Source organism: Exophiala xenobiotica, assembly GCF_000835505.1.
Source record: "Exophiala xenobiotica strain CBS 118157 unplaced genomic scaffold supercont1.1, whole genome shotgun sequence".
Classification (NCBI taxonomy): Eukaryota; Fungi; Ascomycota; class Eurotiomycetes; order Chaetothyriales; family Herpotrichiellaceae; genus Exophiala; species Exophiala xenobiotica.
Window position 1 is genome coordinate 4,631,252 of NW_013562494.1, and position 24,954 is coordinate 4,656,205.

Here is a 24,954-nt window from a genome sequence, read left to right on the forward strand (position 1 = left end):
TCGACAAGAAAGCACAAGAATACTGCCTAGTTCAGCACAGCCGCTCTGCGACTACGCTGCCACTGCCGGATCTACCTCTTTCCTTCTTTGCGATAGGTTGCATGCTGAGCGAAGTCAAGGCTGGCCGCCTCGTCCCATGATCGATCCATCATCAATGTCTCCGAAGAGGCGATGTTTGGCACGCAGGTGACTTTCCTTCCACCGTAAGATTTAACCTCCTGAAAAGAAGCAAATCCACAAAACGAAAGAAAGCCTTAAAGTGCCTCGATTTTCGGTCTAGTACGCCAATATGACCAACCAGCCTATAGCACGACGCAGTCCGTGAGGAAGCTGCGTCGGAAAGGATCTAGCGGTTGATTATGCGTTCGTATATGAAGTGTAAAGAACAGAAGGGAAAAAAGAGTTGGAGATGCGAGGCCGCGATTTTTGATATTGGAGATTTCGAGCTAGCCCGAAGATGGGCAAGTGCACTTGGCATTCTCGACGGCCTGTCCTTCGCGATTTGCGGGCTTGTTGACTTTTTTCTTTTCTTTTCTTCGCTTCGATTCATGGCATGATCAAATGATGGACGTTCAACTACGCTCGCGGGGCCTGTGAATTTTGTTGTGCTGATATCCATGGAAAGATGAAGAGCTTGATGTTAGCTGGCTCGTTCCTTATTTGCATAAGTGAGTGAGTGAGTGAGAGCTCCCATGGCTGTTTTCGTTCGTCGAAAACTCGAGCGAGGATGAAGAGTTTGACGTTAGCTCATCCTTGGTTGCTTGAGTGAGAGAATTGAGAGCTCCGCATGGTTGTGTCTTCATTCACCGGAAAACCGCAAGCGAGAGTGCCAAAACCTCTTATCACCACATTCGGAAGCATCTTGACTCTTCTACCTCAATGATCAAGGCGTGGATCCGGGGGCCCGTCCATAAGGCCCAAATCGCAAAGTGGAAGAATGAAATTTGGCTTTTAGCAGGGCCTTGTCCACTCCACCCTGTTTCTTCTGATTCTTGTGAGGAAGCAGGACTATTTTTACGACAGACAATACGAGTGATGCCGGTCGTGGGCTTGAAGTACAACTCGACGATAAGGCAGGTGCACCAGCAGTGTATTGGAGTGCAAGAGCAGCGACGAACAGCTCAGGATGGTCACTGGCCACACAAGCTGGCCACTTTTGCCTTAGTTTGACATGCATGCGCAAGTCGAGCACACAACTGGAGGCGGATTCCTTCCAACCAAGGGACCAGAGTATGGCCCCGTCCTGCTGGTATATGCGCAGAGCAGCGACGATGCAGTCGATACATTGAGTACACTGTAGAAACTCTCTGCTCACGATACCCCTCCAGCAGGATAAAATGCTGGCCTCAGAGTGCAGAAGCGAACACGCTTCTGTCGCTCTGATAATGTTCATTTTACTTCTCACTCTGCCGCGGATCAATGTCCCATTCAACACGCCTCTTTTCACTTTGGCGCAATGCCGGACTCTCTTTCCTCGGAGAAGTCCTTCCTTCCCACTGAGAGGCCACTCAACCTCACCTCATTTCATCCCATGCTGCCGTCGCATGCAACGACATCCTCACATGCTAAGTTGACACAGCCTTACATGTGCTTGAGGCTGTCTTCTCTGCTGTTTTTCTCTCATCTCTCTTCCCTACACCACCCCTCTCTATCATCTTCAAATTACTGCAACTGTTCAAGCCGCTCAAGCCGTTTCTTCTTTCCTTGTTCTCTGAACTTCTTCCATTCTATCATCTGCCGCCTCGCAATCCATCACGCCGTTCAAGGTGTTTCCTCTTTCTGTCTCAAGTCCCTTCATGCCTGCTACATACCAGTACTACTACTTCATCCACAAGACTACGCGCCAAAACTTCTTGACATTCGTCTTATACCTTCTTCGTCGGGATTTCGCTACTTCCGGCCCGTTCTCCTTACAGACTTCTTCCTTCATTCGAGCCATCCTGCTGCCCTTCTACTATAGCCTATAGGTGTGGGTTTCGGTAGCTGAAGCTGCGCTTACCGCCATGCCACATTCAAAGGGATCGCCGCCGGATTCAGATCTCGCTCGGAATGGCCGACGACCACATTACTGGAAAGACCCCAATGGCGAGCTCTGGTATTGCATCAGGGAGCCCTTGGAGCGTCGCGATATTCTGGGAATGACAGATGGGAGCATCGTGTCACACTATCTGCTCAACCAGAGAGTACCAAGACACCCCTACAGGTTGGCGCTTTACCGATGCCTCGGAAGTCTATCAGACGCCTCTGAATGGGTCTACTCTCACCATGTCATTGACATGAGTCGTGTATCCGCCACTACGCGAGGAATGCCGCGCTTTCTGTTCCGTGTCTATGGCCAGAGAAGCGCTGGTGATAACAGACCTGGATGGTTTCAAAGTGAGAGAGAAAAACGCGGACTCTGTGGCGATCTCGAAGATATGAGTGAGCAAGACATCAGAGACAGCCTGCTCGGTCACATGGCTTCAAGAAGAAAGGACTTCGCCAGCCCATGGGTTTCATTGTCATGCTCGGTCCTGTGGCTGATGGCTAAGGTGCTGCGCTTGATGCAAGAGGGCCACAACATCAATAAATTGCAAATTGCAGTCATCGACTCTCTAGATTTGCCTAACGCCGCTTATCTTTACCATGCTGGTGCGCTGCTCAGCGCGTACGACGTTGAACAAAAGATGGTGTACCGAAATATGGGTTGCTCAATGGCCTTGGTATGGAAAGAGATCAAAGCACCCATGGCGGTTATCTTGGTCAAAGATTTCTTGCCAGATCTTTTGGGGAAAGACCACATTCGACCCGGATATCTGTCTCTGCAACCATTCCATAAAGAATCAGTGGATGCCGAGTTCACTAAAAGGTTTAGTGCTCTTCGGGAGCCACAGAAGCTACCCGAGTCAAACAGCAAAGAGAAGAGACAAGAAGGAAGGAAGTCGCGGTCGACGAAATCTTACAGCCGCATCCTTAAACCTGCCATCATCCGCAAAAGGATCTTCCGGCAGAAGTCAATAAGGTTCTTCTTACAGGAATGTCTCAAGCAGCAAGCTCCAAGGCTATACTACAAAAAGCATGTGGCCAAGAGAATCCCCAATAAAGAATTCTGTCCGGAGCCAACAGACTTACTTAAAGGAATCTCTTCGGTTGAGGTGGCAGAATTCATTGATTTGGTGAAGAGGAATGTCAGCAATCCCAAATTCCAGCTTCCTGTTCTGATCTTTCTACTTTCAACACGGACGGATCAGTTCTATCCTGACTCGATCGTGGACCAGATCGGCGAGCTTGACAGTGAGTACTTACACTTACTCAAGCAGTGGTTATACTGACCAGTGGAACTCAACAGGCAATGATCCAATGATCCAAGAACATAAGAAGTGTTTTGTCCGCTCTGATGCCTCTGGTGTCGGGTCGGTCCCGGAGATCCTTAGTTTCGAGCCATTGTACCGAGACTGCTGCGAGAGGCTCGGAATCACGACCCATACCTTCGAATATCTTCCACGGAACTTCAGAGTCGTCGCTTCGCCGCACACAAGAATCCCTAACATTACCCCGGATAGCCTCAAGTACGCTGACATCTGCGAGACTCAGAGTTCCCGACGTCTTCGAGAGAAACACGAATTGACGAAGAACGCGACTAGCCCAGAGCAGCCATCAGTGAGCCCAGGAATTTCAATAACTCAGTCAAATAGACTGTTGACCTCGAAGAACTTGCCCCAGTCTTTGCTCATCTCGTCTGCCACCATTTCCGAGATCGAGACAGGTGTCACCCCGGCGACTGGTGATCAGGAGTCATCAAAGCCAGCCAGCATGAAGCGAGAAGCTCTGCCTGAAGCAGTGGACCCCGAACCGCAACGGAAGAGAATGTGTATAGCGCCCGCAGGCAAGGCGAGATCGACCTTGACAGCTACTCTGGAAGAAGTGACTGGATGTTCTTGGCCTCTCCCTACACCGAGAAAGGTGAGGCGTTTACGTATCGTCACCGACGAAGAGAGAATCCTCATTGAAAAGCTCGAAGCGCTCGACGAGGTGGAGCAGACGACACAAATTCCAACATAGATGGCAAAATGCACCGGCCCTCATGGGTTTGGGCATGATTTCAACCGAAGGCAAAGTCAGGGAGAGAGGGGTTTTGGACCTGGTTAGGAACATCTGAGCACAGAGCAAAGCGGCAGGTTTGGGCACTACAACATATAAATTGGAGCCCGATGAGATGGTGATACGTGGGTGGATATGTTGAGATGTAGCGTATTTAAGAGCCAGGAGAGTTTTGGACCATTATTCATTAGAGGCTGACGAGATTATGCTGGGACACAATGACATTAGCAACATCTAGAAATATTCATGAACTGAGATATAATCATGACTCTGCTAACAACAAGAAAGCTGAGCTCTCAGAAACCTTGCTGCAGACGCCATTTGTCTTCCCAACCAGGGAAGAACGGCGACTCATCGAGAGTGTGATGGACCCAATCCCTGGGAATCACACCTGTCTCAAATTGCTCCTTCTCATACCTGGCCATCAGGGGTTTGACAATGTGCTCGATGTGCCAGGTATGCTTATACTTCAGAAGGTCTGCTTTACTTTCGTTCAAGAGCTTGAGCGTCAAGCTGGGGATATATGGTTCGTTGCGGAATTCCGTGATCGGGGTGAACAGGGCCTTGAAGTTGAAGACGACACCTCCAGATAACGGCAGACGGCGTAGAGTCTGCCAGTCAACCCGTAGATGTATATTCTCTGGCTCCAGCCGAGGGTCTTGAAACCCCAGTCTCTTCTCACGAGGGTCGTTCGGCGGCATGTAGAGGGGTTGGTCGATCTCGAAAAACCAGGAGCCGCGTTGAATGGGCTTGGTGGTGGGCATTTTCGTGAAGAACCTAGAAAAAAGCGCGAACGAATCGGCTTGTGAGCCTTTACTGTGACTGTGATGGGGTTTGTTCGAGAGATCGCCCACCAGGGATTCATAGAAAAAAGTTGCGAGGTGGTCACTCACCTGTCCATGCTCATTTGCATTTTCTCTTTGTAATCCGGGACTGGGATATGGATCTCAGGCAAGCTTTTGCCGATCTTCAAGCCCAAATTCCATCCCACGGCAGAGCAGATGATGCCCGCTCGGAGGTAGTAGTAGCCGTCCGCGGGATTGCGGAGCATGATGGCAAAGTCCTCGGGTACGTTGTTGAGAAGCGTAATCAGAGGAGGAGTGCGTTTGAGATCGGTCGTTGTCTGGAGGATCCCGTTCTCGAGGACCGTCTTGTCGGCGGAGAGAGTGAAGTACTGTGGATATCTGGCACAGAGGAACTGCAGCACCATTTCCATCAGCTCTTTGCAGGCAAGTTCAGACCCTGGAAGGTGTTGCAGGACGTCTCCGCCGTGGCGGGCGTAGAGGTTCTGTCGCTCGGCAATGCGCTCTTTGTAGGAATTTTCGAGTTCGATCCAGAAGTCTGGCTCCATCTTCATCAATGCTAAGCGGGACCCGAGCGTTAGAACTTAGTTGGCCTCTTCCCTTTTATGGAAGAAGGGCCATCAGGGCCTTTGCTAGACTTACACATCGTCTGGTGGTATGACCACCTGAAAGGGCGATACGGGCGCGGTAGTGCAGTTTCTATATTGAACTGCTTGTAGGGCGCTGGAGCCGGCACGCCACTGAGCTCTGCGTAATCGGGAAAGTCGCCCAGTGCTCGAATCTCGGCCATCGAAAAGCCCGAGAAGCAATATTTGTTCGGGGCGGCCGTTTCGTAGTTCTCATTAAGACCGAGAAGGGCGCGTTGGAACGCCGCTTCGTCGAAGGGAAGGTGACCACCCATGGCTTGCTTCTGAACCTCGGGTAGTTTCGACACAATCTTGTCCAGGGTCCCGCGCTGCGTGGGCGGAAAGACGTCGACATAACTCGGTTCCGTGCGCTGAGCCGGTTTTTCTGGAGAGGACTCGAGTGCGGTAGTTGTCCGCGGCTGTTGTAGGCTCAGAAAACGACGAAGAACATGTTGCTGATCACTTCTTCTCAAATGAAATAGATATAGCAAGATGCTGACGCATACGGCCAAAGACACGAGCGTGAAGGGACTCGTTAGCATGACGAAGGACGAGGTTGGCCAGACCATGGTGCGCGTGTGCGCGGTAAGCTCGACTCCTGTTGTAAGTAAAAGGGAAGACGTACAGGCCCTCGAAAAAGCTGTATGAAGGAAGAAGGTTGGTTCGGACGTTGATGAAGTAGTTACAAAGGGCCAAGAGTTGCATCGCTATCAGTCCTCCTGTGCTCAAGAACCCAAATATGTCTAGCATGATGGTACTAAGGACATTGTATTCGGCGTGCGTGGTTCAGTATGGGCTTCGAACAGCTGGGCGATCGATCAGCCCACACTGGCGTACTGTAGCTCGGAAAGATAAGGTTAGTTGAACGGCTTATGACAATGCGGGCGCAAGCACTGACACACCTGATAGACAGGCCATAGCGAAGGCAGCAGACGGAGGCTCATTATGGTGCTGGAATAGGGAAAGACGGGGACTTCTTTGCAGAATGAAGAAATACTTGTAGGCCAGGGGTCTTGTGGTGGATCTGTGCCAGAGCCCAGATGGTCTAGCTGCTGGGTGGCTGCTGAGATATTCCAGCGACCAATTCTTGGGAGAATAGCTGATCAGCAATACTCGGGGTATCGTCCATCAAGACGAATTGCACCATCCCTGTATAATCTGATGCCTGCCTTGGAACCGGGGTAGATGTACTACCCGTATGCTACAGCGCGCACAACGCGCACACCGCGATGTCCATCATGGACGTGTGAGGGTTTTGAAGCTATTCCTAAGCCGGCAAAAATCTGGGTGGCCCCACAACACCCAAAGAACAAATGTCTCTTTCAGGCATATCTCTCCGAAGACAATAATGTTCGAACTCGATGTTGGCTCTGGACACATTCTGGGGTTTGCATGGCGCCTCACATGGGAAGAGGAGAGCAAGACCTCACCAGTCTAGCACAGAGTTCGGCCAGGTCTCGGGATCTGAGGTTGGAGCTCTTGAAAATCATCCCGACCGCAGTCCGGGGAGCAACGGCGATGCTAACAATAGCAAAGCGCGATTCTTGACACGTAGGAGATGGTAGAGTGTTGAGGGCTAACAGCAGCAAGGTTTTCTTGAGAGCCACACATAAATAAGAAAGCTTCTCCGTGTCATTGTCCATGATTGGCCTTTGGAAATGGTTCTCCCTGTAGAACGAATCGGCGTCTTTCTGGACTGTTTGATAGGCTCCTGGTTGTGAGCGTGCCGCCTTGAGGCAGGTTTGCATCCCGATTGATGTAGCGGCAACATCTGCGGAACTGTAGATGACTATGTCCTGGCCGACGAAGGGCGAAGGGTGAATCCACATTTTCAGGATAGTCGCTGTGACTGGTAGCCGCGCTGAAAGCTGTCAGGATTGCATCCAGAAGGCGCAGAGAATAGTTGGCGTTACTGTGGCCAATGCATGAGAACAGGAGATAACAGTGGCCTGGTGCGATCCAAGTCGCTGCATCTTCCGGTCCTGCTAATCATTGCCCAACCACATCTGGTGCTGGTGCTTCGGTGAACATCAAAGAGGATGTTGACTGGTATACCCAGATAGCGAAAGCATGAGCTCGTGGACGCGGCCAACATCGGACCCGATGAGTCCATTCAGCTCCTGGATGCCGGGAAGCGTGTCCGGTTCTTCGTCGAAAGCCCTGCTAGTATCCGTACCTGAGAGTACTCGTAAATAGACTCGAAAACAAGCCGGAGTGAACCATGACTACCATGTGCGTGCATGTGCAACCGGCCGAGGCCGAATATGCAGGGGCAACTCGACAAAAACCTGCAGCCTCGGTTCACTGTTTGTGTGGAAGAGTGGAAGCAAGCCTGACGGGTGCCAAATGTGGTTGCTCGGGTATCCTGCCCGTATACGGGTCAAGGGGTGTGGGGTGGCCTGATGTTGCAACGACGGGCCAAGGGAAAGAGGAAAGAGGAAACAGAAGGGGCAGTCGAGAGGGACAGTGTTTGTCATCACCTGCTGGTCATCAAATGATAACATGGGATTTGGCGGAGCGGACTTTCAGTGCGTGCTCCAACTTAGCTTGGCCATGGTACGGGTACACACAACAACATGGAGCAATGGCGGAGTGTTGCGGGCTTGGCTCAGTGAGGCTGGCGAGGCTCCGTCGTAGGGAAAATCGGGGATGTTTTCGGCGATGGGTTTCGGGAGATGAGAAAGGTCATGGAAGGTCTTCTAGAACGCTTGCAGAGGATACCTTGGTACCTTGGTACCTACTTTGGTGCTGCAGTGTGATAGGGCGTGAGGTCCAAGCTTTGTAAGTGGCTGCGGAAGCGGGCGGATGGAGTTGCAGCTGAGGTTCTGCAGATGTCAAAAGGAGGAAGCCCAGAAGCCGCAGAAGCCGGAGAAGCCTAGAAGCCCGTGATGGCCCTTCAAGCAAGCTCTCACTAAGTAATAATACTTGTAATTTTTGATTTTTGAGCAAGCCACATTATTTTTCCATTCGAGATTTTTGCATGGTGGAGCAGGAGAAGTTTGATGCAGGGCGTTAATAATTTGCATAATCTCATGACCCGTAATACATTCGGCACATGATCTGAGAATCAATTTTTTCTTGAATCATTGTTGGGGGTGAATACCTAGTAACGCGTACGGAGTAGAGTGGTCAAATAAGGGAGCGCGGAATATAGAGGCGGGAGAAGAAAGAAGGGAGAGGCTCAGAAATGCGTCATACATTTGCATGGCGGTCAAGTGAGAGCCTCTACCACAGCCCAGGACTGCGGGTACCTGTGTAGAGTCTACTACGTCTACTTACTGTAGAATTACAGAGCGAAGATCAGCCGTGGAGTACTGGAGACCCCAGTTACCTGGTACTTGTAGTTGTACGATACTACGATAGATGCTACGAGCTACGAGCTACGAGCTACTGTCAATCTGTTATTCATCAGATCGGCAGAAGAGCTTTCTCAAACCGTCATCACCTCCTTGGACTCTCCAGGACTCTTCAGGACTCTCTAGGACTCTCTCCTGGTGTCTCCGGCTGAATCCCTGCTCCCTGCTCCCCTGCTTCTTTGAATCTCGTCCCGAAGCCTTAGAAAGCAAGAGAGGCAGATCAAGCACACCTCACACACTTGCACGCACTTGCTGCTTCATACTCGAATCGTCCTGTTCACCCTCTTTCTTTGCCTATCGGCTGATGTTATAAAATGCCCAGAAAGACTCCCGTACCCGTATGGAGTTTTCCTCATGGAACCACTTTTTGTCGTCTGTGGCGTGAGGTCCTCCTTGGTGTCATGGGCTTGGGCAGCTTTTCCTCCGTTCGACCGTGCTTCCACCTTCCACCCTGGTCATCGAAACCGTGCCCTTTGACCAGACTAATGGCCATTCTTCTCCACCCACCCACTCCCCCGTCAAGGCTCTGCCATGATATCAGGCTAAACGAACATCAGACTGTTCATCATCCACTATCATCTCCGATGCGCGATCCATATCGAATCAGAAATCCAGTCTCCCATCGGAGTCCATCCACAGCCGGTCATGACATCCCAAACAGATCCTTGCTTCCGTCATAACCCTGGCCCGTTGCTCTGCAAATGTGCCAAATGATGCTCCTGCTTTTCATCCACCACACACTCGAGTCCCCGATCATCACAAATCCAGAACGGTGTCATCTGCTACCTTCCCTTTGTCCATTCGTATTCGCAGCTACATCCTCCAATCCTCCCACTGGCTCCCCGCTGCTCCCGGCCTGTTCAAAGCTCATTCCCCAGAAAACACTAGCTTGCTCGCTGCTGCCTCTCTGAGACGAAAGGTACATAAACATTGCTGTGCCCCCTTCCCACCGGACCCTGACTGTGATTCCTCCTCAGACCTCCGCCATTCAACCATCTCGTCGACCCATTTTCCTTCTCCCAGACCTGCGTCTACCTCTCAGTCCTTGCGACCTGATTACCCAGCCTGTCCTGCATCATGTCGACCAACCAGGAGCACACCGATCTTCACAACACCGCCAATTTGGCAGCCAATGGCAACACTTCCAACGAACAGCAGAAGTTCGAGCAGGCCACTCGCGGCATGAGCCACGAGGAAAAGGCCAATGCTCAACATGCCGCTCGTTTCGGCTACGGTCCTCTCGCTCACATGCGCACTCACGAAGGCAACATGCTTCCTGCTTTCGGTGGTGAATTCCAACCCGGTCTCTACAAGCCTGTTGAGGGTCGCAAATTCGCCAACCCAGCACCTCTTGGTCTCTCGGCCTTTGCCTTGACCACTTTCGTCCTCAGTCTGCTTAACTTGAACACCCGCAACCTAGCTGGCATCAACAGCATTGTCATTGGTCTGGCCTTTGGCTATGGTGGTCTTGTTCAGCTTTTGGCGGGCATGTGGTACGTACACAAACATCGCGACTATGTTTTTGTCGCGCTAACAGCTCGGAAGGGAAATCGCTGTCGGTAACACTTTTGGTGGTACTGCGTTGTCATCCTATGGCGGCTTCTGGATCTCTTTCGCCATCACTCTTACCCCTGGTGGCTTCGAAATCGTCTCGTCGATCGAGGCAGCGGGTGGTGAATCGGCTGTGCTCAACTCACTTGGATTCTATCTCATGGTATGTTCACGCTCCCACGTCCGCATGCTCGTCTCTAATTTTATTGTCAGGGCTGGTTCATCTTCACCTTCCTTCTCCTGATCTGCACCTTGAAATCTACCGTTGCCTTCTTCTTCCTCTTCTTCGTGCTCGACCTCGCCTTCCTTCTCTTGGGTATCGCTTATCTGCGTCCTGTCGACGGCGCCCCAAGCCCAGGCTGCACCCGCGCTGGCGGTGCATTTGGCATCCTCGCCGCCTTTGCTGCCTGGTACAACGCTCTGGCCGGTATCGCCGATACTTCCAACAGCTTCTTCATCATTCCTGTCGCTCACTTCCCATGGTCGGAGAAGGGAAAGGCTGCCCGCGCAGAGAAGCGGGATGTTGAGCACCAAGCATAAATTGCTATCAGCGCAACTCGAAACAAATGATAACAATGTGTCTCGCATATGCGGAACATGTGCAGTCTGCAGTCTGCCAGAGACGCTCTCACTTCTACGGAGATGATATGCTCAATGAATCAAATTGGACCCAGGGGAAAAATATCCGGAGATGATATACCCTTTGATGCTACGATCTGTTTGAATACCCCAAGACGCGTGGCGTGTTTTTGGATCATGATCCTTCTTTTGCCGCAAAACATAAGACTAATTCGATGTATCTAATCGTTGTAATACAACATTTGCGCTTATCTACAATGTCGCGAATGCCAACCCGTGGTGACACTCTTTCTCAATGAGCATTTGTTACTCCCAGAGGCCAGAGATAGTAGTACCTTGTCTGTGCCCTCGCATCAACACAATGAAACGAACAACGTCACGCTTGGTGTAAGTCGATCAAAGTCAATTCACTTGAAGTGTCGTCACAACCAAGCCTTTTAAATCTTGGGGCGTTGCCGAGGCTGACGCCAAAACCTTGGGATGATGATCGGAAGCCTTTTTTTTGTGTGCTGGCTGACCACACCCAAGGACGCCATCGCGGCAGAGACGGCACTAGACAGGCACGTTAAGCGGCTGCTTGGCGCATTCTCTTGGGCATCGTCAGCAAGGAGGGGAGGGTGTCCGATGACAACGTCCAGCATACCTATGGTAGTCCAAGGTAATTTCAAGACCCTATGAGTACCAACAAAAAGAAAATCGCGACCAACCTATGGACTATGCAGGACGCCGTACAAGACAAAGCGTCCTGCTGATCAGATCCAGCTTACATACCTACTTACCTCACGTAGATTGGGTGGGTAGGTAGCTCGTACGAGTAACGAGTAGCCGTACTTACAGAGGGATTTGTGTTCGCCAAGTTCGCCCTAAGAAGGGGTGGCGGGATGCGGAGGAAAAGCACCTAGACAAGGAGTGGGGAAGCAACAGACTTGATTGGGTGCGGACTGTGACCTAAGGTAGCTCAGTGTCTTTTTCCCAAAAGAGGCTTGTTCATGACGTCAATGGCAACGTCAATGTCCAAATGCAAAATGCAATATGGGAAAACAGCAACTGCGATCGTACGAGTAGTGCATAGAAGCTAGTCGTGGCTAGTGAAGGCATTATGCATCATTCTGGGTGCACTTTTAGTGCGACTTCTCTTGCATCTGATGATCTCGCGCGGTATCTGACTTGCGGAAAACTCCCCAAGGAACGCCAAAGCACCACCGTGGCACAACCCATCATTTACCATATGCGGATAGGCAGCTCGCTTGCTGAACAATCTTGGGGCCCCCCCACGGCACCTAGCGAGCGTTGAAAATTGTTCGCCCATCCCGTGTCTACAGAGCTCGACAGCATGCAGCTTTCTAGCGCCGGCGTGCCCTGGCTCTGCATTGATAACCACAAAAATCCACCGGCTTGAGCATTGGCGAAGCGTAACTTTCCCTTGCTTACGATGTCCGCAGATTTCTCTGCTCACTCTCGGCCTCGTCTTGAGGCAAAGAACCGCCTTGCTGAGCCAACTTGGTCTGTGGGCTGTGAACGCTATGTCGTTATGTGACGTGAATTGCGATCGGCAGCCTGGAGCCACGACTGCTGTTGCTGACCTGGGCATGCCTCCCAGGTGTCTAAAAGCCTTCATCTTCGATCAGAGCACAGCGAAAGCACTGACATAGCTAACACTGCTATCGCGAACAGTTTCTGCGTCACTGCTTCTTTCATACCTCATGAATCGAAACCGCCTCCGAGTGCCGCCCTCATTGTCAACGCCCTTCTCCTGTTCTAACCGCTCAAGTTCCTCCACGCCAGCCATGAAAACGCCAATGGGATGTCTGCCACAAACTGTGTTTCCAGTATCACGCAGGACTCTGAGAAATTCAGCATACTCGCCGGTCGCAATGGCACACATGCAAGCTCTGTCCGCATGCGCAATACTCTCGAATATCTGGGGCCCACTCTTTGGTATCTTGCTGCTGGACTTCAGTTGTTGACCCTGACCTAAAGTCGGCATCTTGTGCACATCCTCGTTGACCGACTCCTTTGCGGTTGTGAACTCCCCTCGCACTCCGTTCGGCAGCATAAGTGGTGACAACGCAGGACTTGGAGCGTCTGGTAGGTAGTACGTATAACCGAATCTGCTTCCCCAGTGACAGAAATCTGAAGAGATGACGAATGCATTGCTTTCGTCCGCGATGTATGGAGCCAACAATTTTCCCAACGCAGCTTCTGTCGCAGGATTGGTGCTGCCAACCATGATCGGAATGAGAGGAGGGTACGATGATTCAGGTTGATCGGGATAGAGGTTCTGCAACAGCCGGTGGATGTAGGGCAATTGCATTTCTGCACTGTGCTCTGCTTCGTCTACTGGCTGGGACATGGTGGTGAATTTGATGGTCCGACCGCCGGCGGTGGCCGACAGGGTGGACAGTTCTTTGATGGTTTCGAGGTCGAGCGGGAGGGGTGTTTCGGACAGAGGAGTTTCGTAGGCTTCGACAACAGGCAGGGCGGCTGTACTCAGGTGGTGATGATGGGATGGATGTAGAATGAAGATCCGCTTCGCTCTAGAGAGGTCAAGACACTTGTACGCCCACGCCGCAGCGGGACCCGAATAAGCATATCCTGCATGAGGCGAGATGACCGCTCTGGCACCGGGCAGTGGTAATTTCTCAACTCCTGGCAGACTGTCTTTCTCGGGCACGCTCGAAAGCCAGTGGTCTAATTGCGATGCAAGCAGCCGACCGTTGTCTGAGTACCAAGAGCCTGCATGAGAGGCTTCTCGAACCGACATGGTAATCAATGAAGGCCCCAAATGTGTAAGAAATCAGCAAATAACACGCAAAGTGAGCCTGAAGAGCCTTGAATGGTGTCCGAGTGCTTATCGTAGATCGTAGCCCGAGACAGTTGAACTGCGGTTGATCGAAGGGGATGTCATTGCAGGAGTGTGGGGTTTGGTCTTCCGTACTGGCCGCTTGGATCGCCTTTACCCTATCGCGCCCGGCAAGCAAGTAATGCTCACCGACTGAACAACCTGATGAGCCAGCTTTCTGGTATTCATTCATAGACTTGCCTTGGTACCAATTATTCTCCAGCGATTTTCCTGGTCCAAACACGGAGTAGATGCACATCTCAAATGCTCAAGGTCAGATCCTCGCGCAAGGCTGAATGCCAGCCTTCTCCTGCCTCGCGACGCGTACTCCGGACTTTAAAGTGCTTCTCTACACACGCGTCATTATCTTCCCATTCAATTTCTCAAGTCCTTTCCTCCCGGCCTGACCACAGCAAGCACACTACGACAGTCATGGGTCTCAAACGCAAAGCCTCCGTCATCGACAATGCGGGCTATTGCCTTCGTGGACTTACGCGCCCCTCCGCACCCTCATCAACCTCCTCCTCCTCCTTCTCTCCCACGTCAACGAACACCCTCTCCCCTGCACACAATTCTCACGACAAGGGAACCTACAATTTCTGTCAGATCGAAGCCGTACCATATTACCTCAATTCGCGCACTCGAAAACGCCACCGCGACGACAGACCAGAGGAAGAGATCATCCACGAGCACACGCTAAGGAAGCTCTACGATGCGCAGCGATTACACCTCGACGAAGCACTGCCTATCTCCGAGCTCATCGATCTCGACGAGCAAGCGCGGGTGATGGAGGAGGGCGAGGAAGAGGACGAGGATACTGATATGTCGGACGAACCGCTGGCAGAGCTCCCGCGATCACCACAACGGAACCAGAGGACACTGGAGGCATTCTTCGGTGGCAGGAACACAGCAGCAACTCCGTCGTCCAAGTCTGACCAAGGGTAGGACAATTCCCAAGGACCTCCCACCACCTCCCAGAATGCCAAATGTGAGGCACGGAGACAGCTGGGCGACTACCTCGTAGCATGATCGGAACCACAGCAAAGTCGTAACGGCATGTGGTCTCAGCCGAAATTCTGGCCGACCATGGCATCCATGACCCAGATGAAGAAAGATACAGACGCTTATCTATGGAAACCATGATGCAAGGTATCCATACAAAAAGCCACGCATGCAGCTGCCTCCGCCTCTCAAAAAGACATATGGCTTGATTGAAGAGGAAGCCCACTTGTGGCAAGGCAAGTCGTTCACTCAAAGAAGAAAGGAGGGTGTATCAATATATGTACACATACGGACAGGACATTGACTGCACAAGAGCAGGCGTTCCTTTTGCGTTGGGCTGAGTCGTCGTCTGAGAAATCTACATGACTATGAAGCGTTGGATTTTTCGTTTTTGTGAATGCGGCCAACAAGGGCGCGAACTTGTTGGATTTGAACGAGACTGTAGACATGACGAATGGACTCCCAAGGGCCTAAAGAGGAGGTACGAGAAGTCTGCGTTGTCAGAGTTGAACGACGAAAATGAAGGACACTAGTGCTGGTCCTGCTGTCTTGGATGCAACGATAACAACAATCCAGAAGCAGAACATTATGATAAGAAAAATCGGTTGATTCGTACCTATGCAAAGCTACCTGTGTGCTAATAAAATGAGGAGTTGGCTCTGTGCTATTCGTATTCCCGGTCCATGTCCAGCCCCGTACTCCATATTGGAGACCTGAGTATGCAAGCAATACTACCACCGTGAGTCCTAAATGAGCCACTCCTCAACACCAGCGCGGATCCCCGTGATTAATGCCCTACGCCCAGAAATTCATGATGGTCGTATCCTCATAAGTAGAGTGTCACTGCGTCCGACGCCTGTCGCCTGCTTCGCTGTGCTGATGACCGCTTCTTTCAAATCCTTTCTCGTGACGCACCCTTCTGCTCACTGCACAACCAGACCAGTATCGTGGATCAGTCAGCCCGTCCCACAAGAAGCGCCGGACGGGCCACGTTCCTCTTCTCGCCACGACATGTCATTTCCCGAGACTCTTCAGACTTCAGGCTACTACCTTCTTCATTCTCAACCCTCAAAGTTCCCATTGATTCCATTCCAATGAGGTCTGCCTTTGGAGCCTGTGAGCAACGCCTTGAGCCGTCTGAAGTTTCGCGGGCATGGCTGTCAAGTGTCTGCCTCTTGGATCCCTATGGAGAGGCTGTTATTGCAGATGCACTTCCGCCACTCTGTCCAGATGCCGTCATGCTCCGAGCCACCTCTTCTCCTCTCTGACGGGCACTCTCCAGCCAAGCTGCTTCGGCTAGGCCATTGAGGCGATCCAGGTGAGATCTGTGCATATAGTCCAAGTCTCTCTGAAGCTTTCGGAAACGTTCGGTTGCATTGTCCCTGGCCACTTTCGTCTCCTCCCATCTCCTAGCTAGTGGTCCGAGATCCACAGCGGCTCCACGGATCAGACTGACTTGGGCATCGCAGAAAGATCGACTTGCAGCAGCTTCGTCGTCGAGTGCTTTACTTCTCTCACTGTAAGCAGCCTTCACGTTGTTCTTCATCGCCTCCATTTCCATCATATGTTCGTGCTTTGCTCGTTCGATGGCGCTTCGGGCTCCCTCGTTCAGGTCGCTTGGTAGCCCTGGTGGACCTCGGGACGATCTGTAACTAGAAAGGTACGCAGCAGCTCCTCTCATACGTCGATAGGCCGAGCGTTCAGGTCGGGCACTAACATTCAGCTCGATCTTCGCTTCTCCTTTCAATGTTTCCGGCGCCTTCAAATCTGCACCTTCGTCCCAATTTTGGTCACTGACTGGCGACACCACGTTGTTCAATGGACGTCTGGCGTCAATAGCACGTCGGCACTTCATGCAGGCTCGACTCTTGTGATATGTCTGAGAATTCACCCAAGCTGATAGACAAGTAGCATGCATAGCGGTACCGCAGCAGCTGATGACGGCCATGAAGTCATCGGTTTCGAATTCGAGTTGACATGCAGGACATTCTCTCTTGTGGTCGTCTAGGACTTCGATGCTTTCCGTGGTCGCGCGACTGAGGATCAATCTGATCGGGGGCTTACTGGGAGTGGCGGGTGCTGTTGAAGCAGCTGAACGTCTATGTGGCAACACAGAAGAAACCATCTCGCTCAGAGCGCTTGCGTTCGAGGGGCGCGGTGTGCTATTGTTTTCGGTCCCGGGAAAGCACCTGCTGGCCTCAATCCCTGTATGATACCGGTGTCCTTCGGGAAGAAGGCCGGAAAGTTCTCTCAGACGTTCTTCAGACATGCCCGGAAAATGTCGAAAGAAGTCATTGTGGAAAGCTCGCATATCTCCACGCATCACTTCATGTGGTCTTGTCAGAGGCTGGGGTGGAGGTGGCTGACTTGTGTATGCATGCCTCGGTGCAGTTTCAGAACCAGCAGGGATAGTCGGTAAGGTGTAAGCAAATGGCAAGGTTGTCATCCCCCTCAAGTCTTGAGCAAAGCCCGTTCCCGCCATTAGGTACTCGATGGCTGCGTGTTCTTGCCAGGGAGAGTTATCCGCGGGCATGGATGGGAAGGCATCGTTGACCGGGAAATAGTAGCCAGATTGAACAGAGAACGAAGGCGGCAGAGGAATGTTGGAAGGTCGAGTAGGGTCAGCCATCAGTCGTGGAGGAGTCGAGTCCGAAGCGAGTCGTCGACGTTTATGAGAAGAGTTTTCTCTGTCAGATCGGTCCTGTGAACTAGGTGGACTAAGATCATCGTAAAACGGTGGTGAGGCCATTTTGGCGAATGTGATACTTCAGTCACCAGTGGAAATGTTTCACGTGTTCCATAAAGATCGGTCCGGAAGTCCCCTCAACGGTAAGGCAATGTTTGGAAGGACAAAAGAGAGAGTAAGTTGTCCTGATACAAAGTATGGTGTTGGATCCAAGAGTTTGCCCTAATGACGAAGTCTCAAAGTCATTCAGGCGGAGTTACGATGTGGTCTGGCAGTGACCGCTTTGAGGCGGCGAAGACTAGTGGTTTGTTTTGATGCACCGGCGGCACCCACTTCACCTTTGGTCGCAGTTGTACGGTGAGATGGTGGTACTGAAGAAGGCAGAGGTCGAATATGGGCAGAGAGTTGTAGTGAAACTAAGGTTGGGATGGGGATCTAAAACTGATCATGCGAGGTTGACACAGAATCCCGGATCGAGACCGGGATGTCAGCAAGCTGATTAGTTGAAGTTTGAAGGAGAATCAAGGCGGCTCGCTTGGTTTGTACCCAGGCAGTTATTATTGGTGACACACGGGTTGGGTTGACCTGACCTGAGGCTGGTGGGATGGTGGGCTTGAAGGGCGTCCGTATCGGTAGAGGTCCGCAGGTAGACAGGTCACATAGGTGAAGGTCAGTGACTAGCCGTGGCTAATAGTAGTAGGTGTTTGTTCGTTCCGTAGAATTATGACGGAGTTCGGTTGATGCAAGGAGGGGGTTGTGCATGAATGAATGAATGCTGTTGCTGGTGCTGGTGCTGGTGTTGGCTCTGGCTCTGGCTCTGGACCTGGCTTCCTTGTCAGCAGCTGTCGGACCATGATCGAACTTCGGCTTCCCTGCAACCCAACCTTAAAACCGCATGTGACACAGGTCGACGGGCCGAGACAACGCAGATGCTGGAGATCAGTATGAGAGGCAGAGTGAGTGCAGGAAATGACCGTCCGTGAATCCGAGAAGATTGCAATTCTACGAGAGATCCCTTCTTAAGGTACAGAATTATGTACCTTATTCATTGATTTCCAGGTGCGGTGGCCTTGTCTCATTCCAGGGCTTGCCTGCCTGATACTCCATACTGAGGGACGAATTTCGACAATTCAGCCTCTCCAGAAGCCCCCATCAACCTCAGCACGTACCTACTACTAAGGTAACGAGAAAGCAGGCAAGCGAGGGGTGGCATCAGGGTGTCAGCCTTACCAATTGCGCCCCAGGCACGCCCATCACGCCCACCACGCCCAAGATGCGTGCTCCGAAGTTCTTCCAGGCTTTGCCTCTTTGCCTGTTTCTCTCTCCCAAACTTCACACCAACACTCTTTGGTTTCTCTTACAGTGACTCAACAATAACTAGGAAGCGGCGGTAGCTGTCCAGACAATGAATTTACCTGGCTCATGATGTGCAGGCGGCCCGGAAAACACCCTCGTTTCCTTTCTGTTTCTGTCCTCGCCCTCCGGTGATGGACTGGGTTGCCTCTGGATGTTGCACCCTTCTAGCAGCATACATTCTCTACCGCTTTCTTACCCGTGAGAAGGACTTTGACGCAGCGAAAGGAGCTACGGAATCCAGACCCGCAACAATCTCCCAGACAAAACCAGCAATGGACAGGATTCCACACTCTGCGCCAACAATGGAGTTAATGAGGGTGCCAGAGGCAAAGAGCAATTCAAAGAATGACGTGGCTACGCTGCCAGTTGTACGAGGACCACCAGAGACCATCGAGACTCCTGCACTTGCACCACCCACTGTTACTATGCCTCCAAGTCCTCCTCGCCTCAAACCTCCCACGTTCGGTAGCATGCTTGCCCCGCCTCGACCTGGGAATGGTGCACTACGCCCACCACCCTCCGCAGCATCTTCTCTGCGAGTCCCTCCCACCAAAGTCCTTTCGAATTCCTCCATGGCACCCACCTCCTCCATCATGCCGCCGGGCAAGCAGGTCTCACGTAAGGTCATGCTCGAACCAGGCCACTCGCCTCTAGACTGGGCTGCCCTCACATCGAGTCCGAACAGTCGCTTGCGAGGGAAAGATGCGCCTGACAACCTGACCCGAGTCACACCTACGCAGCTGAAGCAGCAGAATGGCCGAAAAGGAAGAGACGCCTGGACGACATATCAAGGCAAAGTGTATAATATCACACCATACGTGCCGTTTCATCCTGGTGGGAAGGGCGAAATCCTGCGAGGTGCAGGCAAGCACTCCGACACATTATTCACAGAAGTGCATCCTTGGGTCAACTGGGACGGTATGCTGAGCGAGTGTCTCGTTGGGATACTTGTGAACGACGAAGAAGCATCGGATGCGAAGAGCGGCGGTCTGGACGATATGGACTGAACATGCATATCGGCGTCAATGGGTTCAGCCCAAGATATTAGACTATGATACCCCGGTAAAACAAGTGCCTAATAGATGGCTCTGACGGAGTTGATCTTGCAGTTTAGGCTTCTTTCATAAATCCCTTCCATGGTTTTCCTGTCGTGATGCCCGTTTCCAGTTTCCTTTTGTATGTATTCGACCGCCCATTTTGATACCATTTCCTTGCCGAACGAAGCATGCAAAAAGGGTACCCTCGTGGTTCTATGCTAGAATGTCTTTCGTTGCCGCCGTGAGATATAGTGGGAACCTCACTGCCAACCCAGAACACTGCATCCCTCAAAGCTCATCCTTCTTAACCCCCTTGATCCCCATCAACTCCGTCTCGAAGACAAGCACGCTGTTCCCTGGAATGGGTCCCACAGCCCGTGCACCGTACCCCATGTCCGGGGGAATCGTCAACCGCCTCTTCTCGCCAATGCACATGTCTACCAGGCCCTCGTCCCATCTGTAAGTCCAAGTATGTCAGCACATGCACATCTTTCTTGTGTATCGCTCATGCGCTCGAGGCGGACGACACGACCGGAGAGACTGTGAAGGGGAGAGGAAACGATATAAACTGGGGTATGGTTAACGTACCCCTTAATGACCCTACCCGCACCAAGCTGGAACGGCAACGGACTGCCCCTGGAATAACTGGAATCAAATTCCTTGCCCGTCTCCTGTAGGGTGCCGCGGTAGTGCACTTCGATATTGTCGCCCTTCTTGCTCTTGCGGGAGCATTCGATGCCAGGTGTGAGATAGTCGATGTTGAGGCCCGCGGCAGAGGCTATTTGGGAGAGCGAGAGGGCTGCGGCGAGCAGCGTAGGGAGGATCTTCATTGCTGGATGACTAGGACACTTATGGTTTTCTTTGAAAGAGGCGACTCGAAAGGGAGGAGTGTGTAGAACGGTTTCTTGTTTTTGTAAATCCTGAGGTCGGATGCAGGTCGTGCAGGAATGTTGAATGTCGAATGTTCACAATCTGGTGTTGCTGTTGGAGATGCTATGCTATGCCACTAGGATCTTACGCCAGCAAGCCATCGGCGACAGAGCTCACCGAGCTTCAGGGGTGCGTGCGGAGAGAGCAGGCCGGGCGTCGAGGGCGTCCCCTGTTGACGTCGTAGCCATCATCATCATCTGCCATCTCCTTCGATTTTCAGCGGGACTTGAACAAAGCACGATCCAAACTTCTTCACATTTCCTTGGCCATTTCTGTTGCTGCAAGTAACGAACAAGTAGGAGATGAAGCACGCTGAAGCCCTGACCTTTGAAGAAGCCCGCTGGCTGCTAATACCCTCAGAAACACTCGAAAACGCACACTGATGCCCTCGAACCGCGCCTTCGACACCTTGTGAGAAGCACACTCGGACCTTCTTTCATAACCCACCCATAGGACGAACAACTGTCGACACCATCTTTTTGCCACTTCTTTCAAGACAAGTGTGCCTTTTTGACATTCCCATAGCCCCAACGCATCCATTCCATTCCATTCTCATTCCCACTCCGGATCTCTTTCCTGCCACAAATCTTTCCTTTTCCCAATCGTCGAAGGCGAGAGCTCAGAATGCTCAATCACACTTGGTTCCATCCGTTCCAGCGCCGGTCCCGCTACTAGACCTTGGATGTTCTTCATGTTCTCTCTTTCCTGCAGATTTGTGGTGTCGACAGTTGTTCGTGTTGAAGGAAATGCCCCCCTTTCATGTGGGACATATTGATGCCGCTCTCTGATCCGTTCCTGCGCTGGTCTCGATGTTAGACCACGGATTCAAGAATTCTGCCGATGATTCAGATCGGCACATGTTAACAATCTGTCGTGGGTTTGTTGAGGGCGGTTGGCAAGATGCCACTTCATTCCAGGGCATCGAGCTTGATAATCGACACAAAACAGGTGTCAGAGACCCCGTACATGCTGTGAGGTTGAATTTTTTGGGGTACGTCGAGAAGAACTTAACGATGAAAACAGCAAACTTTTTGTTGTCCTTGAGATAAAGGTGCTAACTGTCGATAGCACAGTGTTGAGAGCCCGGTGCATCATTCGAGCGCGCAAACAATGCTGTAAACAATTCCTGTCGATGTTGTCGACGGTGGAAGCTCCATTTACAAGAGCCTTCCAAGAAACTGAGCCCTATAAGACAACGCACAAGAAAAACAAGTTGTACTGGTTGTACAGGGTTGCCCAGTGTTGAGGCGTTAGTGCCCTTCAACGGCAACGCTTGACAGGCTTCTTCTGCACTTCTATCTTGACGTTGATGGTCTTGATGTCAAGGGGGATTCGGCGTTTGCTCTTGAAGAACTCGCTGGCCGTCATGCGAGCCGGCTTTGGTGTGACTTTGCTGGCAACATCCTTGGACGCAAGCGGCTCAGTGGTGTTGCTCTTCTGGGACTCCTCCTTACCAACAGGCTTCAAAACCTTCGAGGCAGCTGGTACGGACTCTGATTTCTTTGTCGAAGCCTGAGCTTCGACAGCCTTGCTGCCGCCAGCCGTCTTGGACTCTGGCCGGCTGGTGCTGTCGTTCCGAGCACGTTTGAGGAGAGGTGCCTCATGCTTCGAGGCTTCCTCGGCCGCATCATCATCATCCTATCACGAGGTTAGTACACATCTCTTTGGGCCTCTTCTGGGGTCTTGGTACTTACTCGCTTTCTCTTCTTGGCCGGGGCAGCTTGCTCTGCGGCAGCAGGGGCCTTCTTTCCTCCAAGGACAGGACTCTTGATCACTTTCTTCTCTCGGACGATCTTGAAGGGTCAGCACAGGAGTTGACAGAGTCCATGTAGGTCTCGACTTACTTGTTGCTCCTTGGTGGTCGCCAGGACGTCTCTGTCCGAAGCTTCACGCTTCTGTCGCTTTCCTTGTCCTTCGTCATCTTCATCGCGCTTTCGCTTCTTCTCTTTTCCAGGCTCGACACTGTCAACAAGCTTCTTGTCGTTGCTTCCTGCACGCTTCTGGCGTTTGGCATTGCTTTCTGAGCTCTCATTGGAGTCGACAGATCTCTTTCGCTTGTGCATTGGTGGAATGGCGGTCCTACCGAGCGCTTGAAGTGTGTTGTTGGCATATCTGGCATCATGTCGTGCCTCTGCCTCGGCTTGGAGGGTCGCCAGTCTATCCTTGCGAGCTTGCTCTCGCTGGGCTTTGCTCATGCGGGTCTTTCGGACACGACTTGGCGTCTCTTTCAGAACATACAGGCGATACAATTCTTCGGCAGTTTTGTCTCCGGATTTGATCTCTTCTCTGAGATAGAAGAGGGCGATGCTGGCATTGGACTCCTTGTCGATGGGCTTTGGTGGTTCTCCACCTTTGGTCTTGGCCAACTCCTGTTGATAGAGGTACAGGGCGGCCTGGCGCTTGTTCTCTGCCATGTCCTTCTGAAGTGTCTGCTCCCGCATCTTACGGACTTCCTTTGTGACCATCTTGATTGTTGTGCTGAAGAAAAGACAGAGAAAGATGTTTCAATGTGATTTGGTGGAAGGAGGTGAGGGTATGAGGCTGTGTGAGATAGGGGGTCCAGACTTCTAATTGAGGATGACGCTTTGTTGCTGCTGAAAGGCAGTGCTAATGCAGGTAATAGTTTGGAGCGGTGTAAAGATGAACAAGGCTTTGCGGTATGAACTTGTCGATACGCTATGCAGTGTCTCTCGAGTGTGAACGAGCAGAGATGATGTGTTCTTGTTGTTGTGGGAACTATGGAAATTGGGAAGATGGATGATGGATGATGGGAGAGATGAATTTGACAAAACAATGGCAGCAGATATTTGGGAGGTGCCGTATTCACTTATTCACTCGATTGATTGAGGCAGTGGCTGCGTGACCGAGTGACTTCTGCCATACCGCTCACTGGTGAATACAATACTGACAGGAAGTACCAGCCATTGATTATCACTCTCCTTGGCGGACAGCAAATCGATTCACGAGTTGTACCAGATCTCGAGCATCAATAGGGCAAGAACAATAAGGAGAATGAATACTTGGGGGTTCAATGTGTTTCTGTTCATTTGCTATTGAACTCCGCCGATTTCCCATATCCCACATTTTCGCTCTTCTGTGGGTGCCGTATTCATGAGCCTGTCCCTTTGTCCCAAGCCCAAAATCTCGAAAACAACCTGTGTAGAGTCCTCCTGGGGCTTGTGCCCATGCCCATGCCCGCCTTGACTCCGTGCTGGAAAATCCATGTCCCGACCCTGTCCAATAACCAAAGTTGAACGAATTGCTGTCCCGCCCTTCCTGTCCTTCTCGTCGGTCTCCTTAACCTTTCCTCCAACTTCTCTGACGAATGCTCATCTGCTTGCCCGGTACGATCTGCCAAGCATAGAAGCCTCCTTCCTCAGCTCTTCCTCCGACATTGGTACTTCAGGCACCGCAGCAGGACGTGGTTGTTGTTGTTGTTGCTGCTGCTGCTGCTTCGCCTTCTCTTTCTCCTTCTCCTCCTGTGCCTTGGCAATCATGTCGTTGAACAAGGCTTCCTTCTCGAGCGTTTTGGCGTCTTTGGCGACCGGAACGATGCAGTGTTTTGGTGGTGTGGCGATTCTTGTGTAACTGATGTTGCGGGATGCCATTCCACTTCCATTTCGCGCCGTCTCGGTCATCTTGTACGGCTTCATGGTGCATGGCTCCAAGGTGTACCCCTGGACATCCTCTGCGTTGCGGATGCTGTTGCTGATGGTGGTGGCCACGGATCCGTTCTTCGACCAGGGCCTAAGTGGCTTTTGGAGGCCAGATGGTAGTGGTGCCCGTTTCTTGACTGCCTTTGGTGCTGATGGAGTTGGGATGTTGGCTGGCTTCGGCCCCAACGCCACTCTTTTCGAATGTCGCTTGAACATGTCTCTCTTGGCAGGTGGCTGCATGGCAATCTTCTGGACACCAGACATTGTGTTTTCGGTGGTTGTCGAGTGTAAATTGTGGAGTGTACGGAGTTGGCGAGGAGGTGGTTGTTGGGAGCAAGAGTGTCGCTGTGGTGTGGTGTCTGTGGATGTCGTCTGGTGTGTGGTGTGGACTATACTCAATTAGTCCTGAGGAGGATGTGAGTGTTAAGGGGTAGGAGTGGTGTTGTATTA

The 24,954-nt window shown here is 51.8% G+C and overlaps 10 protein-coding genes across 13 annotated transcripts; 4 read left to right on the forward strand and 6 right to left on the reverse strand.

Annotated features, from left to right (window-relative positions):
- Nucleotides 1-2,003: 2,003 nt before the first annotated feature.
- PV05_01819 (uncharacterized protein) lies at nucleotides 2,004-4,041 on the forward strand (the record flags this gene model as incomplete). Its single annotated transcript, XM_013466859.1, has 2 exons — nucleotides 2,004-3,273; nucleotides 3,329-4,041. The coding sequence occupies 2 exons, from the start codon at nucleotides 2,004-2,006 to the stop codon at nucleotides 4,039-4,041; spliced, it is 1,983 nt and encodes a 660-aa protein (XP_013322313.1).
- Nucleotides 4,042-4,242: 201 nt separating this feature from the next.
- PV05_01820 lies at nucleotides 4,243-7,811 on the reverse strand. Of its 3 annotated transcripts, XM_013466860.1 has the most exons (5): nucleotides 7,739-7,811; nucleotides 6,412-7,685; nucleotides 5,526-6,345; nucleotides 4,974-5,442; nucleotides 4,243-4,857 (listed from the first exon to the last, which is right to left on the reverse strand). In XM_013466860.1, exons 3-5 carry the CDS (start codon nucleotides 6,076-6,078, stop codon nucleotides 4,377-4,379), a joined length of 1,503 nt encoding a protein of 500 aa, XP_013322314.1. In that variant the 5' UTR covers nucleotides 6,079-6,345; nucleotides 6,412-7,685; nucleotides 7,739-7,811; the 3' UTR covers nucleotides 4,243-4,376. The 3 variants fall into 3 exon arrangements, with proteins under 3 accessions (XP_013322314.1, XP_013322316.1, XP_013322315.1); XM_013466862.1 differs by having other exon boundaries at nucleotides 6,412-7,811; XM_013466861.1 differs by lacking the exon at nucleotides 7,739-7,811 and having other exon boundaries at nucleotides 5,526-6,412.
- Nucleotides 7,812-9,517: 1,706 nt separating this feature from the next.
- On the forward strand, nucleotides 9,518-11,285 carry PV05_01821. 2 transcript variants are annotated; one of them, XM_013466863.1, is made up of 4 exons: nucleotides 9,518-9,784; nucleotides 9,843-10,358; nucleotides 10,411-10,579; nucleotides 10,630-11,285. In XM_013466863.1, the coding sequence occupies exons 2-4, from the start codon at nucleotides 9,943-9,945 to the stop codon at nucleotides 10,954-10,956; spliced, it is 912 nt and encodes a 303-aa protein (XP_013322317.1). In that variant the 5' UTR covers nucleotides 9,518-9,784; nucleotides 9,843-9,942; the 3' UTR covers nucleotides 10,957-11,285. The 2 variants fall into 2 exon arrangements, with proteins under 2 accessions (XP_013322317.1, XP_013322318.1); XM_013466864.1 differs by having other exon boundaries at nucleotides 9,518-10,358.
- An 811-nt stretch (nucleotides 11,286-12,096) lies between these two features.
- Nucleotides 12,097-13,862, reverse strand: PV05_01822 (AmmeMemoRadiSam system protein B). The gene has a single exon (XM_013466865.1). It carries the CDS (start codon nucleotides 13,757-13,759, stop codon nucleotides 12,620-12,622), a length of 1,140 nt encoding a protein of 379 aa, XP_013322319.1. The 5' UTR covers nucleotides 13,760-13,862; the 3' UTR covers nucleotides 12,097-12,619.
- A 146-nt stretch (nucleotides 13,863-14,008) lies between these two features.
- On the forward strand, nucleotides 14,009-15,493 carry PV05_01823 (uncharacterized protein). The gene has a single exon (XM_013466866.1). It carries the CDS (start codon nucleotides 14,102-14,104, stop codon nucleotides 14,780-14,782), a length of 681 nt encoding a protein of 226 aa, XP_013322320.1. The 5' UTR covers nucleotides 14,009-14,101; the 3' UTR covers nucleotides 14,783-15,493.
- Nucleotides 15,426-18,288, reverse strand: PV05_01824 (uncharacterized protein). The gene has a single exon (XM_013466867.1). The coding sequence runs from the start codon at nucleotides 17,586-17,588 to the stop codon at nucleotides 16,023-16,025; it is 1,566 nt and encodes a 521-aa protein (XP_013322321.1). The 5' UTR covers nucleotides 17,589-18,288; the 3' UTR covers nucleotides 15,426-16,022.
- A 520-nt stretch (nucleotides 18,289-18,808) lies between these two features.
- On the forward strand, nucleotides 18,809-20,009 carry PV05_01825 (uncharacterized protein). The gene has a single exon (XM_013466868.1). The coding sequence runs from the start codon at nucleotides 19,013-19,015 to the stop codon at nucleotides 19,886-19,888; it is 876 nt and encodes a 291-aa protein (XP_013322322.1). The 5' UTR covers nucleotides 18,809-19,012; the 3' UTR covers nucleotides 19,889-20,009.
- PV05_01826 (uncharacterized protein) lies at nucleotides 19,882-20,886 on the reverse strand. The gene is made up of 2 exons (XM_013466869.1): nucleotides 20,507-20,886; nucleotides 19,882-20,375 (listed from the first exon to the last, which is right to left on the reverse strand). The coding sequence occupies exons 1-2, from the start codon at nucleotides 20,746-20,748 to the stop codon at nucleotides 20,207-20,209; spliced, it is 411 nt and encodes a 136-aa protein (XP_013322323.1). The 5' UTR covers nucleotides 20,749-20,886; the 3' UTR covers nucleotides 19,882-20,206.
- Nucleotides 20,887-22,108: 1,222 nt separating this feature from the next.
- On the reverse strand, nucleotides 22,109-23,313 carry PV05_01827 (uncharacterized protein; the record flags this gene model as incomplete). The annotated part of the gene is made up of 3 exons (XM_013466870.1): nucleotides 22,109-22,486; nucleotides 22,543-22,641; nucleotides 22,693-23,313. 3 exons carry the CDS (start codon nucleotides 23,311-23,313, stop codon nucleotides 22,109-22,111), a joined length of 1,098 nt encoding a protein of 365 aa, XP_013322324.1.
- An 864-nt stretch (nucleotides 23,314-24,177) lies between these two features.
- Nucleotides 24,178-24,768, reverse strand: PV05_01828 (uncharacterized protein; the record flags this gene model as incomplete). Its single annotated transcript, XM_013466871.1, has 1 exon — nucleotides 24,178-24,768. One exon carries the CDS (start codon nucleotides 24,766-24,768, stop codon nucleotides 24,178-24,180), a length of 591 nt encoding a protein of 196 aa, XP_013322325.1.
- Between the last annotated feature and the right edge of the window lie 186 nt (nucleotides 24,769-24,954).

What these genes read in the sequence shown, in the direction of transcription:
- PV05_01820 (XM_013466860.1), bottom strand. Translation starts at nt 6,078, where the DNA reads ATGGTCTGGCCAACCTCGTCCTTCGTCATGCTAACGAGTCCCTTCACG. An exon ending in GTCATACCACCAGACGATGT is followed by an intron (nt 5,443 to 5,525) that starts GTAAGTCTAGCA and finishes GGTCCCGCTTAG; the next exon opens with CATTGATGAAGATGGAGCCA. An exon ending in ATGCAAATGAGCATGGACAG is followed by an intron (nt 4,858 to 4,973) that starts GTGAGTGACCAC and finishes GCTTTTTTCTAG; the next exon opens with GTTCTTCACGAAAATGCCCA.
- PV05_01821 (XM_013466864.1), top strand. Translation starts at nt 9,943, where the DNA reads ATGTCGACCAACCAGGAGCACACCGATCTTCACAACACCGCCAATTTG. An exon ending in CAGCTTTTGGCGGGCATGTG is followed by an intron (nt 10,359 to 10,410) that starts GTACGTACACAA and finishes ACAGCTCGGAAG; the next exon opens with GGAAATCGCTGTCGGTAACA. An exon ending in CACTTGGATTCTATCTCATG is followed by an intron (nt 10,580 to 10,629) that starts GTATGTTCACGC and finishes TTTTATTGTCAG; the next exon opens with GGCTGGTTCATCTTCACCTT.
- PV05_01822 (XM_013466865.1), bottom strand. Translation starts at nt 13,759, where the DNA reads ATGTCGGTTCGAGAAGCCTCTCATGCAGGCTCTTGGTACTCAGACAAC.
- PV05_01823 (XM_013466866.1), top strand. Translation starts at nt 14,102, where the DNA reads ATGCTCAAGGTCAGATCCTCGCGCAAGGCTGAATGCCAGCCTTCTCCT.
- PV05_01824 (XM_013466867.1), bottom strand. Translation starts at nt 17,588, where the DNA reads ATGGCCTCACCACCGTTTTACGATGATCTTAGTCCACCTAGTTCACAG.
- PV05_01825 (XM_013466868.1), top strand. Translation starts at nt 19,013, where the DNA reads ATGGACTGGGTTGCCTCTGGATGTTGCACCCTTCTAGCAGCATACATT.
- PV05_01826 (XM_013466869.1), bottom strand. Translation starts at nt 20,748, where the DNA reads ATGAAGATCCTCCCTACGCTGCTCGCCGCAGCCCTCTCGCTCTCCCAA. An exon ending in GCGGGTAGGGTCATTAAGGG is followed by an intron (nt 20,376 to 20,506) that starts GTACGTTAACCA and finishes TTGGACTTACAG; the next exon opens with ATGGGACGAGGGCCTGGTAG.